This window comes from Dermacentor albipictus, chromosome 9 (genome assembly GCF_038994185.2).
Source record: "Dermacentor albipictus isolate Rhodes 1998 colony chromosome 9, USDA_Dalb.pri_finalv2, whole genome shotgun sequence".
Lineage (NCBI taxonomy): Eukaryota > Metazoa > Arthropoda > Arachnida > Ixodida > Ixodidae > Dermacentor > Dermacentor albipictus.
Genome location: NC_091829.1, coordinates 69,013,486 through 69,029,892, shown reverse-complemented (window position 1 = coordinate 69,029,892; position 16,407 = coordinate 69,013,486). Strand labels below are relative to the sequence as shown.

At 46.4% G+C, this 16,407-nt stretch overlaps 2 protein-coding genes across 4 annotated transcripts in view; one reads left to right on the top strand and one right to left on the bottom strand.

The window, feature by feature from the left end:
- Positions 1-16,407, top strand: part of LOC135908583 (solute carrier family 4 member 11-like) — a 106,293-nt gene that overhangs the window by 63,241 nt on the left and 26,645 nt on the right. The window contains exons 4-6 of the mRNA XM_065440403.1: positions 3,275-3,344; positions 8,647-8,731; positions 14,715-15,036. Coding sequence (XP_065296475.1) covers positions 3,275-3,344; positions 8,647-8,731; positions 14,715-15,036 — 477 coding nt within the window. The remainder of the gene's footprint in view (positions 1-3,274; positions 3,345-8,646; positions 8,732-14,714; positions 15,037-16,407) is intronic.
- The window catches only part of RanBP3 (ran-binding protein 3), a 155,463-nt gene that overhangs the window by 125,885 nt on the left and 13,171 nt on the right, over positions 1-16,407 (bottom strand). The gene's annotated exons all lie outside the window — the stretch shown is intronic.

Below are 16,407 nucleotides of genomic sequence, written 5' to 3'. Positions count from 1 at the left end.
GTTGCAGCTGTCGAAGGACGGCTTGGGAGGCAAAGACATGTCGGAAGTGCTCGGGCTTGTAAGCTCTGTAGTGCAAGGAAATTAGACTTGCTTTTATTGGGCAAGACGTGGCAAGCCTCGTGGGTGCGCCTGCTTCTTCAGGCAAACCCAAGTTTTGCAAAATTTTCCTAGGAGGAGGTTTCAAGCTGCACAAAGAGGCGGTGAGAGTTGCTATACTCAATCATTAGCTTGACGCAGTCTATAATTTATCTCATATTTGCACGTCAAACGTGCATGTTCCCGTCTTGCTGCAGGGTGGGCGACTCATGTATACACTTATTTTGAGTTGTAACAAAAACAGAATTTTGAGGGCTGTGTGATATGATGTTATATCTTAATTTACATTACATATTCAGCCACCTTTTCTTTTTTGAGGAACCTGAACCTTCTACTGGCCTCTCTAACAATACACCAGTTCATGTCTGAATGGGCAACGAGTGAAGGGAAAGGCCGGCAAGAGCTCATCCAGATGTTGGACGACGAGTTGGATCTGCACTGCTTCGACTCCACGCCGATGATCGCTTTGGAAGTTCTTGCGAGCAAGTCACCTACAGAATTTTTTTTAACTCACTCAATGCACACCGTGGTGGCCGAAATAGCGGCCATCTGAGCCGTGCCTTCGGCTGCCGCGGCCGCCATAAACGACCAGAAGGCGCTCAATCAGATGTGAAGGTGTTCGATGGCGGGCGCTGTCACGTGGGCAATCATGGCGGTTCCCGTGAGCGTGGTGCCACAAAGGGTCTACAAAGCGCTGTACGTTCACGGCCACACAAAGAACGACGCGCAGAAAAGAATTCGCAAATGCAAAGTGTCCCAAAGGTGGGTCTGCGCAGACGTCAAGCGCCCCGATTTTAATCACGCCATCGCCTGTTCCAGATCTCGTACACGCGAGAAAGCAGAACGCGGTGCAGACACCTAACGCCTCCTGAAGGACGTTAAACCACCACCAGCAAGCTGAAGCTGTCAAGGACGCGGCTCGAAGGTCATTGTGCCTGTCCCGGAGTGCGCGCAACACCAAGATTACCCGAGGAATGAACAGTAATGTTTTATAGTGCTGCTGATGTAACGCATACACCGTTTTCAGGTGCTTTAGAATGTCGTTTTACTGTTTACAGTTTCTCGCTGTGTATGCCGTGCTAAGATAGCCTCTGTTTTCAACAGCGTTCTTTCTTCTGTTTGGCATAGACTCTCAGCATGACCCTCCGACCGATGTTTTCCACATAGGCTCCGCCAATACCAGGTAGATTTTCTTCAGCAAGCGGGAATATAATCGAACAAACACAGTCCAAAAAAGATGGCTGAAAGGTCACAATGCATACCAAGAATATCATCTGGACATGCACGCTAACAAAAAAAACATAAAAAAAGAACAGGCAAATACGTAATCGCACCCCAAATTAATGCATTCAAGGAACGCACGTCCCGAGCCGAACTCCATTAGGGACAAATCTATCACATTTCTTCTTGAGCATGCAAGGTAGACAGACATCGTAGAACTCCACCCACTCAGCAATCCTTAATGCCCCATATCTGTCACCGGACCATCGCACGTATGAAGAAATTGTATTGGCTGACTGTGACTGGACCAGCTGCCACTGTGTCTGTTTGCCGATTTGCACTTGCACGACATGGTCGAGTCGGGTTCAGTGTAGGTGCATGTTCACGCAGGGACGATGAGGGTTGGTGCCCGCGTAGACCATGTTTGCTTACCTCCAAACTTATTCGCCTTTGTGGACACTCTTTACGAAATGAAAACAAGTGTCACAAAACACACAAAAGAAAAACGTTAACCAGCCCGTTCATGATGCTATGTCTTTTATTTAGGGTCGTTTAATCTAAACGGCTTCTGTATATCTTTTTGCTTTTTTTTGTTTCGTGTTTTGCCAGCATTTAGCAATCGTTTTTCAGTTGCCTTTTGTGCTTTTATGAGTGAACCATTCCCGCATTGCTTTTTCTTGTGTTCATGGCCGCTGCGTCCGCTGTCTGCCATGCGAACACCATCGCTTACACTTGGTGCCGTCATGACAGCTTTTACTCCAGACGCCGGTCGTCACGTATGACGTGACAATAATAAATTACACTGCATTAAAGTTGCGGCAGGTACCTTCGGTAGATTCACCTCGGAGTCGCACGATTTGACCAGCAATCAAGCTTTCTAACCGAGCTCTTTCCAAAGAGGAAACTTTAGCTCGGGGGCTGCTATCAAAATACATGGGAAAGGAGAGACAATTTTCCTCGGGCAGCCACTGCACCAAATGTGATGGCGTTCGTTGCATTTAAAAGAAAAACTTAAAATCTAGCGAGTGTTAGTAGCTAATTTTTTATTTAGGCTCCGTCAATATTTTTGTAAAAACTGCTGGAAATCGCATATTTTCAGAAAACGAAACTATGAAGTTCACAACTGCGTAATAGCAATGAAAAAGAATATCAAAGTTATGCAAATTGTATTTAATGGCACGTCTAAAGCGGACAAAATCTGTGCATGATATATGGCTCTCAAACAGACCACGAATAGTGTGAGTAGGACTTTTGCAAAACCTTTGCAAACAATGTAACAAACGCACGTAAGATGTAAATTGATAAACCAAATTTGTCCGCTTTTGATGCTCTAACGGATGCAGTTTACAGAACTGAGATATCAGTTCTTAGTGCAGAGCTACGAATTTATAAACTTCGCGCTTCCACCTTTCGTTCTTTTTTTTCAAGCTTACCAACTTCTGAAAGTTCCTCTTAAACACTTCGGGCCCTAAATGAAAATTCCGCTTCCAACAGTTACTACAATTTGACATTTCTCTCTCAAATGGAACAGATTTCACTAAAATCGGCCCAGTGCTTATCTCAGAAAAGCGTGTCTGTCTTTTAGATGTATTTGAATGGGCATCATGGGAGTTGGGCCCGAGTTAAAGCTTCCTCAAGCCAACTCCCCAACTCCCCAAAATAAAATGGTGGCGCATCAAAGCGGTAACGTTGCTTCAAGGGGGCACTACGGGCCAGCTATGGCCTGCCATACTTCGCCTGAGATACTGTATGGCTGCGTACCATCGGAAGCTCCGCGGGTAAGCACTCAACAGAAAATTGGCGCACTTTAGTATAAAGCTGCTCGGAAAACGATCAGTAATTGTAACAAACCTTTTGGCACTGGTCAGTAACATTCTCGTTTCTTTAGTTTTTTTTTAATCTTCGCAGTCCCCCTACCTCATTACAAATAAATGTTCTCTCTCTCTCTCTCTCGCAGGTGCTTGACGGACGCGAACAGATGGCAACCCTAGCAGAAGCGAAGGAATCGCTTTTCACTCACGAACAAGGTAAATATGCTCGCAACTTCAAAACTACGCAAACGTTCGCCGCAACAAACTGCGAATGATAAGAGTTCATCATTTGGCTCCTCTACAACTATGGTGATGGTTAAGGAATGACTCCGAGTTTGGATGCTAACTCGAAATGAAGTTGTACTCGGGTATGCGGAAAATAAGCTTCGCATATGAAATGATATAGCACTGCGTATTCAACACGTGCAGCCGTTCCTCTCTTCCCTTTTTTTCCCTTTTAATGGGGGATGTGGTTGCTGTGCTCCCGCAAAATGTTTACAGAGGATTACCAATTTTGGTCGATGACAGAGCTTCCAGACCTATGCGTATCACGAGGAGCGTATGGTCGCCAGGAGAAAGCGTGCTTGTAAAGTGCCGTCTCTTATGTCCTTTGGAATCACGAATGTGTTCCATCAACATAGGAGCTTCGCTAGGCTACATTTTAAAGTGGCGTTGTGAGGGGAGAGTGTGGGGGCGTGCCCAAGATCTGCAGTCATGCGGCCGGAAGTAGCAGACGTACTTTGAACTATGCGCTTGTATAGCCGTTCTTATTCGGGTGAAGCATTAGCAAAGGCAACGCGACTCGCCATTTTGACTGACTCAGAAAACACGTGTCAGGCACATCGTTCGACTGATCAGGAGGGGTTGGGGATGACTGAATCCAAGGACACTGAAACGTACGCAGCGTTCAATATAATGTGCTGAATAAATCTGTGATCTGTCGAGCTTTTAATGAGTGTTCAGTTTTTTGCGGTGCACTAGCTAAGTCAGCCACAGTCGAGCGATAAAATGGTCATATTAGCACATTACGAGCATATTGGAAGCATATTGGGAGCATATACCAAGTGAGCATATGAACGAAAGTGTTTACTCTATAATGTCTGCTTCGGCACAAGCATGCGCCGATACAGGGGGATGTCCAGGTTGTCCTGACTCCTCCCCCCCCTCCATACTGTGCACAGTGTCAGCGTATGGCACGTGACAAACCCATTAAGTACTTCTTCTAAGCTTTTGCTAAGCTTTTGCTAAGCTTTTGCTCTGGAGAGACAAGAAAGGTTTCATGATTATTGAAAAGAACCTGACAGCACGTAAAAAATAAATCGTTATCATCATCATCAAATAAACTCTGAAGGTCAACCCCCCCCCCCCCCCCCCCGGTAAAGACCTGGATCCGCACTTGAGTAGAAGGGATAAATGCTTGCTACCTTGTGAGCCCAAACAAGAAGTAAATTACGACTAATAAATCTGAAGTTATTTTTTTTTATTTCAGGGAAAAAGTGCTGTATGTGTTCCTTAGTAAGACATTTAGCAACGCGATCACCCATTCCACCATTTCAAGCGATTTGATTTTCCCTGGAAGGCCCGTGATTGAGCACTTAGATACAGCTTACCGGAACCATTCCTGAGCCTAAAATGACGGACCAGTCAATTAAGATTCAGACGACTGTACTATACCGCTATTTGGGCGTTGTCGCTCAGTCATGAATGGTCGAGCGATCATACTATACCGGACACGTTAAACGAATACAGAGTATGGTGCTGTACCTCTACTCTATCTCCAAAAGTGTAATGTCTTGAACAGAACATCGTCGTATTCAAGGATTCGAAATCTCCACTAGAGTGCCTACCGTAGAGGATTTTTCCGTGGGTTCATGCATGGAGCGCAGTGAGTTATCGCGCTTTCTGCTCAGGTTACTGCGACAAACAGAACTGATAAGACTCACTCTGTCCCCAAAGGGATGTTCAGGCAAGGTAATATCAGTGTTACATGCTAAAGCACAATGAATAAACTGCAAATTGATCTTCGTAGCTGCATTATTAAACGCAAAAGAAAAGAAAGAGTACGTATAACTCAAGCAAAAGTGCACTTCATTGCGATTTTTAAAAAATTATTATATAACAAGAGCAAACAGTTAAATTAAGTTGGTCGGCCAGTGTGAGGGGCACACGGCTAGCACAAATTGTTGGTTAAATGATTTCTAAAGAATGTAGCTTCGAAGAGGCATCCCTTTCTATAGCCACAATAGCAATGCTTGAGACTGCTATGCACTGTTGTGCAGGGTTCCTAAAGATGACCTGACCCTCTAGTAGTTAATCCGAGTTCGACCCAGGAACGTCCATCGTTCGTGCTGCGTATAGGTTGCTTCTGAAATCAGACAGTCCCGCATTATTTCCTTTTATGATCGTCCTTTATACTCACCGACAATTTTCTGCGGCAGTGAAAGAAAAGCTGAACGGGGGTGGAGCTTCTGCACGTGTGTTACTGCGCCAAGTAGTCCGGCTTTTGGTTTCTTGGATCAGATGCTTAACCAGCGTAGCTAGAACGTGCGACGGCTTATATTATTTACCGAGACATGGAATGGGGAAGGGAAAAAAGAGGAATAAGTAATGGTAGATCCAATTTACCACTTAGGGGTGCTTCTTTACGTGTTAATTTGCTGTCGTAAGAAAGATGCTTGTGTTTCCTCCTTCTCAGATCACGCTAACGCGGATAAAAGTGCGGGACTACTTTCAGGCGCGCTCTCATTTGTGCGCGCTTTGCCTCTTTACGTTTTGCCTTTATTGCCTACACGAATATGTCCGCCAGTATAGCGCCAGAAAGGTTTCAGGGATCGTGGCGAATGCCGCCGTATCGTAACACACCACCACCCTAAAAGAGAGAGAAATAGAAGAAAGGCAGGGAGGTTCACCAGACGCACGTCCGGTTTGCTACCCTGCATAGGGGTAAGGGGGTATGGGGATGAAGAGAGAGAGAAGCCACCCTAAAGCTTCCTGCTAAAGCTACTGAAGACAACTCTGCAACTGTTGCCGTTCAGCTATGTCATGGAAACGATCGTTAGTACATGAATTTGTCTCGTCTTCGTGCTTGTGGCTTCAAACGTTTTTCTGTGACGTCAGTCACAAAAAACGCTTTCTCTCTACACACTTCCAAGCACTCACACATTTGTCTAAGTACAGCAGCAAGGGGAATCAGTACCAACGCACACTGATCATCCGGGAACGCGGCGAACGATTGAATTCACAACGCCCTCGATATTACGAAGTCACGAAGTCATTTGAGGCCAGAAGAACAAAATTTTAGGCGAGTACCAGCACTGCCCGACATTCCCACGCCGGCTGAACCGCCACGCTTGAAGCATCTGTATTCACTAGCGCCCTCTGGTAATTCCCTCTAGTAGTTCCCCCAGAGTTCGATATAGTAATTTCTGTAGAAGACCCTACGTGGCGGGTACAGCTCCGAGTCGGAAGGCAAACCACCGAGCTGACCTTTTTCTCGTCCATTAATCGCGTGACTACACCGCATAATGTACTCGCCGTGCAGACACCCACGCGAGGAGGGTACTCGCCAAAAAAATAAAGAAAGAAAGAAGCACGCGCGCCCGCGCCTTCTGCCGTGCTTCGCGCCGACCTCCGTCACCTAGTTCTCGCTTCCTTCCCTCTTAACTTTTTTCCATTCGGTTAAGCGAGCAGGTTTGACCTTTCCGGATTTTCACGCGGTCCCGAAACCGAAGCTCACCTGTGGTTTCCGCGCGTAAAGGTCAAATCTGTGAGCCGCGGGTCTCGGGAGGAAGGTGAAGCAAATACATAAAGAGGGCTAAAAGTAATAGAGAAATGACTTGAAGCGTTGGGAGGGGGGCAGAGTCAGGGGGTGCTCGCTGTAGTGTTTTTTGCGGCTCATCCATCAGTCCGCGCGTAGGAAGTGCGACGTCTGCCGACTCCGCCGCCATGGAGGGGGGGGGGGGGGGGACAAACAGCGCTGCATAAATAAAAACGAGCGTCGCCACCACTGCCGCACGTCGCGTCTCCCTTTTGACAGGTTCAGACCGCGCGTGTACACACGCCCGTGAAGGCTGCCGGGACGGTATCTCACCGAGTACGGCTGTCATAATAGCAGCTGAACACCGAGATTCCTGTCACCACACGTTTACAGCGGATTGTAACAATCGTAAGCAAACCAAACCGAGTTTGGGCCAACTTTGTAGCCGGCCCGTTACGAGTTCGGGGGTTAGTGGGCTTGATTATAGCTTCGAGCGGAGGTGTGAATGATGGGTTCCGAAGGAAGGAAGCGGTGCTTCGTGTTAATTGATTTGCAGCCGTTCGTAAACGTGTATGGCACCTACGCCGTATGCACCGTTGGCGTTCAAGGCAAAAGGAGTGCCCCGCCGTTGTGCCGTGCGATTGCCAGGCACGGGGCGGCGTGGGCTGTTACCTAAATTAACGCAAGCATATATCGCGTGTAAACAGCGTAGGCACGATGCCTAACCAGTGTTGTTCACCAATGTTCTTTAGTCATCGTTGCGTCAAGGTAGTCAAAAGGAGTTCCAGCCGTTTTGCTAGGCGGTTGCCAGGCACAGGGCCACGTGGGCTGTTAACTAGATTAACGCAAGCCTGTATACCGCGTGTAAACAGCGTAGGCAGGATGCCTGACCAGTATTTTTCACCATTGTTCCTTTTTTTATCATTGCGTGAACGCACACTCAAGAAGTAGTGTGTGGCCCAGGAAAGCATTTTCTTGTTTTGAAAATACATTCTCAATGATGCTGTGCCGCGTTGCATGTCTGCAACGGGAATGGTGTGTTTTAAGCACTTACTGATGTCCGGTTATGAACAACAGTAGTTAAATAATCACGAGTAGAGTTAAAGCGCGAGTTGCGTCAATGCGGGCTTCAACCCTGCTCATGCATTACGAAGTAGCCCGCTCCCAAGTCTTGTTAAGTAAACAGCTGTGTCCAGGTATTTCATGTACAAAAATAATTTGCCATTCTTACACAGATTGCTGCGAACCTTTCCCTCGTCTGCTGAATGACTTGATAGATTTTGTGTTTTGTCCGGGTACCCACACAATGGCTTAAAAAACGTTTGTACATAACGTGCCTTCAGATATTCAATACTGCAATGTGGTTCTTCTTATTAGACGTAGCTTATGTTTGATCGAACTTAATCTAGGCAGGAAACATGCGCAAACGTTGGGAGTCGTTGAGATATCTGTCTAATACTTCATGTACATGCCATCAAGAACCCGTAACTGTCGTTCATTTTTTGACAAGCGACGACATACGAATTCACTCGCATTGTTTTAATCATTTCTCATTATGTAACCTATTCCTTCCTCTTCAAATTCGAGAAATTTGCTCATTGATGGTCCGGCCATACAAGTAAGCATTAAGTGCATATGCGGATTCGATATATAAGCAGTTGACTCTTCTGCCAGTGTGAAACAAAAGACTGTAATCATTTACACGCCACGTCACTTAGTCACTGAAACGTGCCCTTTTCTTTTTTCTTCTCTCTCTCCCAGTGCACCTACTATCCAGGACGATCCAGGGAACGTGTATGCGAGAGGGGGGAGGATTCGACTACGACCAGTCCTGGATCTGCGCATTGTGAGCGGATTCCCTCTCGACGCTGTCCGAAGCGCATGCGCCCTAACCGATTATGTACTCACGGGATCCCGCTCTGGACATCATCAAATTTCTCCGTAGCGTCAAATTCTGCAATGGAGCCATTTCGAGCCAATCAGAGAGGCCGCAGCAGCCCTCTGGACCAATCCGCGCTGACAACATGGCCGAATTTGAAAGTATGGCGGAAGTTGACAATATCCACGATAGCGCCCACGGACAACTTGCTGCGGCAATCAAAGGAAAGCTGCTACGGAGGCGAAGCGCAAGGCGTTGACATAGCTCCTGGGAAATAGTCCCAGATCATCATTCGCACTTGTTTAGGCTGGGCGACGGAAAACAAACATAATGTCTGTCTCTGTATTTTCTAGAAAAGTACTTGAACTGGAGGAATGCTAATGAAGTTACAAGTTAGTTCTGGCAGGAGACCGAAACATTGATTTTTCTAAAGGTTTTTACTTCAGGAGAGGAACTTAGCAAGACAATCGAATCGAATAGCTTTGAAGATGTCATAAATAGTCCGACTCATGTTTCAACGGATGCATCCGCATTAATTGACGTCCTCGTAACAAACATCCACCACTCTAACGTTTTATCTGATATTGTGAGTGCTAGCATGAGTGATCACCTTCCAATATTGCTTTTCATGACCCAGTGTTTACTTACAAGACGCAAACACCGTTTCCAACAAATGGTTCGGGATATCAATATGCACAGCCTGAACAACTTTCCTGACGCTATGTTGCTAATCTATTGGTCAGAATTGATGCGTACCAGAGACGTACCCAGAAACTGCTTATGAATATCCTTGCACTAGGTGTAAGAATACCTATCATAAATGCTTTAAATACAAAGTAGTTAAACCGGTACGTAAGGACAAAATGTCATGGATAAATAAAAAATTGTATCAGTGAAATTCCCGCCAAGAACCACCCATACAAAAGTTTTATTGACACCAGAACCGAAAAAGCATTGCATGATTTTAAGGTACAAAGGAATAAAGCAAATAGTCTTTTGCGTAGAGCGAAGAGATAGCATTTACATAATTTGTTTAATAACAACGTAATAAAGAAATCCGATGTCGCCTGGAGGCGTATTATGCCATTCTCGGGCGAGGAGATGGGAAGACAACTATAAGAGAAATCACATTAGGTGATAAATTATTATCTGATGAGGCGCTTGCAAGTATTTTTAATAACTATTTTACAACCTTAGTAAACAGTACTCATGATCATAATTCTCTGAATTACCTTCGCTGCAAAAACTATCAATCTGCGTTTTTAGCGCTGACTGCGAAAAATAAGGTATTCCCTACTTTTATGTCAATGAGGAGCAGCTGATGCTGTGATGTCAACGGATTTGAGATCATGCCAATCAAGCATGTTCTGTACTTGATTCTACGTGCATTAGTACACATTTTTGACTTAATATTCTGCAGCGGCGCGTTTCCGGAAAGACTTCAGATTGATAAGGTAATAATTTCGCACAAAGGCGGTAATAAAAACGAGTTAGCAAAATACCGACCAATATCGGTGTTGCCTATTCTTTCTGAAAGTATAGAAAAAATAGTACATGCACGCATGATATCATTTCTAATCAAACTCAAGCTGATTACTTGTATGCAGTATGGCTTTGTGAAAGGGCAGTCAACAGAAACTGCCTGACATACTCAAATAAAATTATATTGCAGCCGTTTGAACAGCAGGTGTGCACTCTGGGTATCTTTTTTGACTATTCGAAGGCGTTCGATTGTATAAACCGTGCTACACTACTCAACAAACTAAAACATTATGGTTTTTGTGGCGTCTTTCTTGAACTAATACAATCATATATTCAGCACCGCACGCAACAAGTGATCATAGAGAGGTAAATGTCAAAGTTAAAGTCAGTTCACGCGAGAGTGCCACAGGGAAGTATCCTAGGGCCTCTGCTTTCTTTTGTATATATATTAATGACTACTTACTATAGATAGCAATGTAAAATTTCTTATGTACGCGGACAACACAACTATTCTGGTTACTGCACCGAGTTCCACTGAGGCTATCGGTGTCGCAAATCACGCACTAATAAAACTGTCTTCTTGGTCTACCGCAAATTCACTTGCTATATATAAGAAGAAAACGACAGCTGTTCTGTTCGGGCCGAAAAATCATAACGACGCTACAGGGTTAACCTTACAACTCAATAATTTTATTATTTCAATTGTACCTACTGTCAAAGGTATCGGCGTTATTTACAGCAAGATATGCCGTGGAAAACGCGTGTGGAATTGGTCGCTGCGAAAATATTCCGTACGAGTGGAGTTTGTGCAGACTAAGTTTGTTTATTCTCCCTAAAAGCATCAAGCTTCTACTGTACAAGTCCTTACTTCTCAGTCAAATTAGCTATTGTTGGATTGTTTGGGGTACTACTACTCTTACTAATATCACCACACTGCATAGAATACAAAAAAGGTCGTCCGTAGTATTATGAATGTTTCTCACTATAGCCATACGCGCCCACTTTTTCAAAAACTTTATTTACTTCTTATATATATGCGTGATATTTATTAACAAACACTAATTTACCGGTATTAGACAGGTAATAACGGAAATAATAACACATGAAATACTATCTCGAACTAATTTCATATACGCTACTCAGTCTTAAATTTGATTGGCACTTATTCTCCTTGCAGTTGCGAAATTGTTGCACCCGCTGCCGTGGCTATGGCATTTCGTTGCTAATCTCGAGGTCTCGGGTTCGCCCATGCTGCGGCAGCCGCATTTCGGTGGTTGCGAAATCCAAAAAACGCTCAAGCACTTAAGATTCTGGCGCCAGTTTAAGGACCCCGCATGGTCAAAAACTAGACTGTGTCCCAGAATCAGGTCATGGTTTTGAGAAGTAAAACCCCCAGCATATAATTTTCTTAAGTTGAAACCATCGCAAAGTAGCCAAGTACTCTGACGTATTTTTTGCGCTAAAAGAACGACAAAGAAATAAAAGAACATGGGACGGAGCGACGAATGTTTTGTCTCCACGTTGTGATGTCTGTTTCTTTTAACCGCTGCGAACATGTCAAGAGAGAGAGAGAAAGAGAGAGAGATAAAAGGATGGATAGAAAGGCAGAGAGGTTAACCAGAGGCAGTTCCGGTTGGCTACCCTGCATGGGGAGAGGGTGAAAGGGGATAAAAAGAGAAAGAGCGGAAGGGGGAGGTAGAGAGAAACATGTCAGAATGCCCAAGCAACAAACTTGGTCTAAGTAGCACATGTGCGGAAGCACCGACCTCGTAGCTTTCTCTGCGCTGCCGCAGAAAGTTGTCCGCGAAGATACCATTAATTGAGCACGTCGATACACAGTCTTGCACACTGTACCACAAAGGCGATCCTAATGCGAACCTACAGCATAGAGAATTTCTACTCCGTTTGCCTAATACGCGCCTCTAACCACTAGAACCCTCTGGCCCACCAATTATTCAATAAATAAAGCCGGAAAGGTCGCTTCGGTTGCTTGAGTCACACGAGACTCGATGGGCTGCTCGGCCACAAACCTTAACTGAATTACTTATTTTTGCATTCGCTGGCTATCCGCAATTACCCGCCTTTTTCCTCTGTGCAAATTTATTTCGACGCACTTTAACGCTCCTTATTCAAGGCTATAACAGGAGTAGATTCGAGGCAGTTGAATAAGTGTTAATTGTATAGAAAATTGCATAAAATGAATAAATCTACTGCATAGGAAGCAGTATCAAACGATGGAACTACGATGTCCAGACGCAAAATATTAAAGATTAGGTATAGGAGGAGAAGCTTTCAACGGGTTTGAAGCTTAACTTTGACAGTGTACTTACCCTTGTCAAGTGGTTTCTTCAACTTTTTATGAATCACTGCGAAAAAGTGCAGCATTTAAGCTAATGTACTCATAATTTGTATTAGTTATTTTTGACATCCTACACGTCGTTTAAACAGTTTCTATGGGAAGTAGCAAGTACCCTTGCGCAATTTATTATCTCGGCTGTTCATTACAGAAATGAAATTACCTTGATGAGTAGCGCTTTTAATCGGTCAGCGTCTTGCTTTGCTTGTGACCAGCTCATTTAATGCGATACCATTGAAGGTGCACCAAAAAGCTACGCCTAACTGCTGTAGATCGCGAAAGCGTTATTTAGAAATTGCGTTTGCATTTATGGCGGAAAACGGTTGGTATACTATTGCGAAGAAAATTAAGGACAAAGCTTTTTCTTTTCGAATTTCGTGCCCGAACTGTACAGTGCCGGTACGGCAGTGCGACGTCACTTAGCTCAGAGTATTTTTTCGCCTCCCAGAGTCCCTTATCGCGTAGAAAACGCTATCAAAACTCCCCAGGCTTGAGCCTTTGGTACTTTTAGAATTCAGTCTAAACATTGCCTATCGAGACGCCTCCAATTGTTTTCCGTCAATAGCTGTTAAAAAACCGCGACGTCGTGAGGTGCTAGTGCAGGAACTTGAAAGTGGCGTTGCCCCACGTTCTCCGGTGTTTGCGCCATTTTTTTTTCTGGTTAACCAAGTCTCTGCCCAGGAAAGAAAAAAGCTGATCTCTATGACATATTGAAAAGCTTAAATCACCGGTGTGTACACAGCTGCGATCCAGAAAGCAGGACTACGAAGTGCAAACGCAAAATTTTGTTACCCTTGCGACAAGGCCGGACTACAAGCTGTCCCAACCTGCCACCCGTCAGAATTTTTTGAGCAATCCAAAATTAATCTTATATTCTTTGTTTAGCGTCCACTTAAAGATTTCAGCGTTACAGCACAAGCTAACGACGAACAAACGTAGAAAAGCGGCTGTGCGATACTGACGCGAGCTTCGTTTTACGGCGGCGAACAAAAACAAAAAAAGAAAAAGCTGTCGTCTCGCACTTACCTACCGAGAAGCGCTAACAGATGGAGCGCGTAGCACCGCAGCAGCGCCCCCTGGTAATCCGCACTGCACGTGACGCCATTAGCGGCCAGCGCTGTGGCTCCGCGTTCCCCACCCGTTATAGCGTGCCGGGGGAACAGGTGCGACCGCTCGCACGCCTCTGCTTGCGTGATGACGGGTGCGGCTGCCAAGCCCTCTGTATGCTCCACTCAATCCGCTATACGTATACTTCACTGAAGCCTTTCACAGCGCTTGTCAGCCGCGCTGCGCACCTCTCAGCGACAGGGGATGACTTAACTATATGCAGGGCGTATCCGTATACGAGGAACGATAACGGGAAACAGACAGATGAGAATGGGGGGGGGGGGGTTGCTTTTTTTTTAAGAAGAAACGACAGAAAAGAAAACTGCATTGGCATTTCGTCTTTCGGTGGAAACGCAGCTGCTGCCAGCAGTTATAGCAACGTTTGAGCCAAACTGCCAAACTCTCGAATTTTTGCGTCAAAAATACAACAAAAAGAAAGAAAGAGAACGCGTCCCCAGTATGGCGTAACGGTGACGACACGATTTTCACGTTGTACTTGCCTACAGCGGCGCAATCCACACCCCCCCCCCCCCTCCTCTTTTGTCTCATGAAACACAACAGCATAGGCAATCCCCTGACACCCTTGGCCAGTGCATTTGCGATAGGGAATATGAGTAAAATGGCGCAATCAAACTAAAGTAGCGAGCAAGGTTCTATGAGAGGTTAGCCAACTCAGGCTGAAGCATCGTTTCTCACTTGAAAGTGTGTTTTACTAGTGTCTAGTTTAGGAATTGGGAAAGTCGGCGCTAGGTGCCGGGAAGAACTTTCGTTTAATTTCCATCGCAGTCCTATTCCCCCCTATCAACAAAAAAAAAAAATTGCCAGCCTCTGCCTGACGTAGCTAAATTGAATGAGGTCATGGGTTATGGTGCAGTAATATCCCTATGTCTACTGTCGCGTGCAACCTTGAGTCCCTTGCAAGTATACCCTCGAATGCGTATACATACTCGCGGATGTGCCGATGAGTTCACGCGAGACACGTGACCTCCTCGCTCCCCCTCGCAGGTGCGCGCTGCCGTCCCTGCAGAAGCGGCACGTGGCCGTGGCACGGCTCAAGCACCCGGCCAACATGGGTCGCACCTGCCACGAAGTGCGCTTCTTCATCCTGGTGCTGACGCCGAGCAAGGAGAAGGGCACCAAGAACGCCCTCGAGACCGGCCGCACGTTCGCCACCATCTTCGCCGACATGGACTTCCGGCAGCGCCTCCTGGAGGTGCACTCCGAGGCCGAGTTCAAAAACGTGCTCCTCAAGCACGCCCAGGACCTGGCAGCCGAGCAGAGCAATCCCGTGCACCTGCGGGGATCGCAGGCCCAGCTAGACTTCCCGGTAAGGGGGCTTTGCAGCAACGCCTTTTCGCATATACCACTGACTGACGCATGGTCGGTGGGTTGTCTGACAAATGCCCCTATCAGGCGGGTATATTTGGACGAGACGTTCATTTGAGGGATCGCCAGCCGTTTCTGCGCAGGCGCGAGTAAGAGCGCGCGTGAGAGGGAAAATCTGGGGGCTTTTGCTCCTTGAATATGACTCTGCCTAGGCACTACGGAAGAGGTTTCTTATAGCGTGTGTTGTATGCGTTTGTCCCTCAGACATGCCGGTAATGCGGAGTGCGTTCGAGTTTGTTTGCGCTCCACCACTGGCTGCCTGCACGGTGAGGCAGTGGGCTCGGACGCCTCATTTAGTGATCGCTGTGTCTGAAGGGGCAAGGTTCTGACTGATGTTGTATAAGTCGCGAATCGCTTTTTTCGTCGCGACGATAGATTGCATTTTTTCCAAGCACTGCTCCATGAGTGCAGGTGCAAGCGGCAAGCGACCTCATGACCTCATGAGGGCACCTGAGGTTATAATAAAGCAGGTGGCGCAGGATCTCCAGGGCACCCGAGGTGCAGCACGAGGGGGGGGGAGGGGGTTCAAAGCTAGAATTAGTGCGGCCCGTGGGTTGGGGCCGCGGAGGCCGAAACGTGCAGGCCTCGGCGAACCCCAACCCACGGACCAGTCCGGGTTCTAGCTATGGTGTCCCCGTTGGCGCTTTAGTGTCCTGGAGGCACCGCCAATACTGTGAAATAATGACACGTTGTTACAATGAGTAAAAAACATGATTTTGAAGAAATATAATTACGTCCAGCCGCCAACTTGTGACGCTAAGTTCAGCACTACCGCGCCCCGCGACTTCGACACCAGTCAGGAATTTGCCTCTGAAGGTACGTCTGAGAGACTTGCTAAGGCGCTTTGCCTTCTAGATTTTCAACATATGCGGCCCGGACTCTACTACGGTCACAAGCTATGATCCGTCACGTACTATGACTTAGCACGAGCGCCGCAGGTGCGAGACAGTCTGTCCGACACAGTGGTCGGCACATCAGGCGTCAGTTCCCGCTGCTTCAGCTATTTTACCGCGCCGGCCGCCAGCGTCTGAGCGTAAAGAAACTCGACCCCACATCGCAATGCCGGCGCACCTAGGGACAAACGCCTGCAACACGCGCTAAGAAACCTCCTCCGTAGTGCCTAGGCAGAATCATATATTCAAGCAGCAAACGTCCCCAGATTTTGTCTCCCACGCCCGCTCTACTCGCGCCTGCGCACAAACGGCTGACGCTCCCTCAAATTAACGTCTCGGGTAGATTTGGTGTCACCATTGGGTGTGAGGACACTTTATTGTTTCCCTTTACATCAGTGTTTAGTGATCCTTTGTAATTT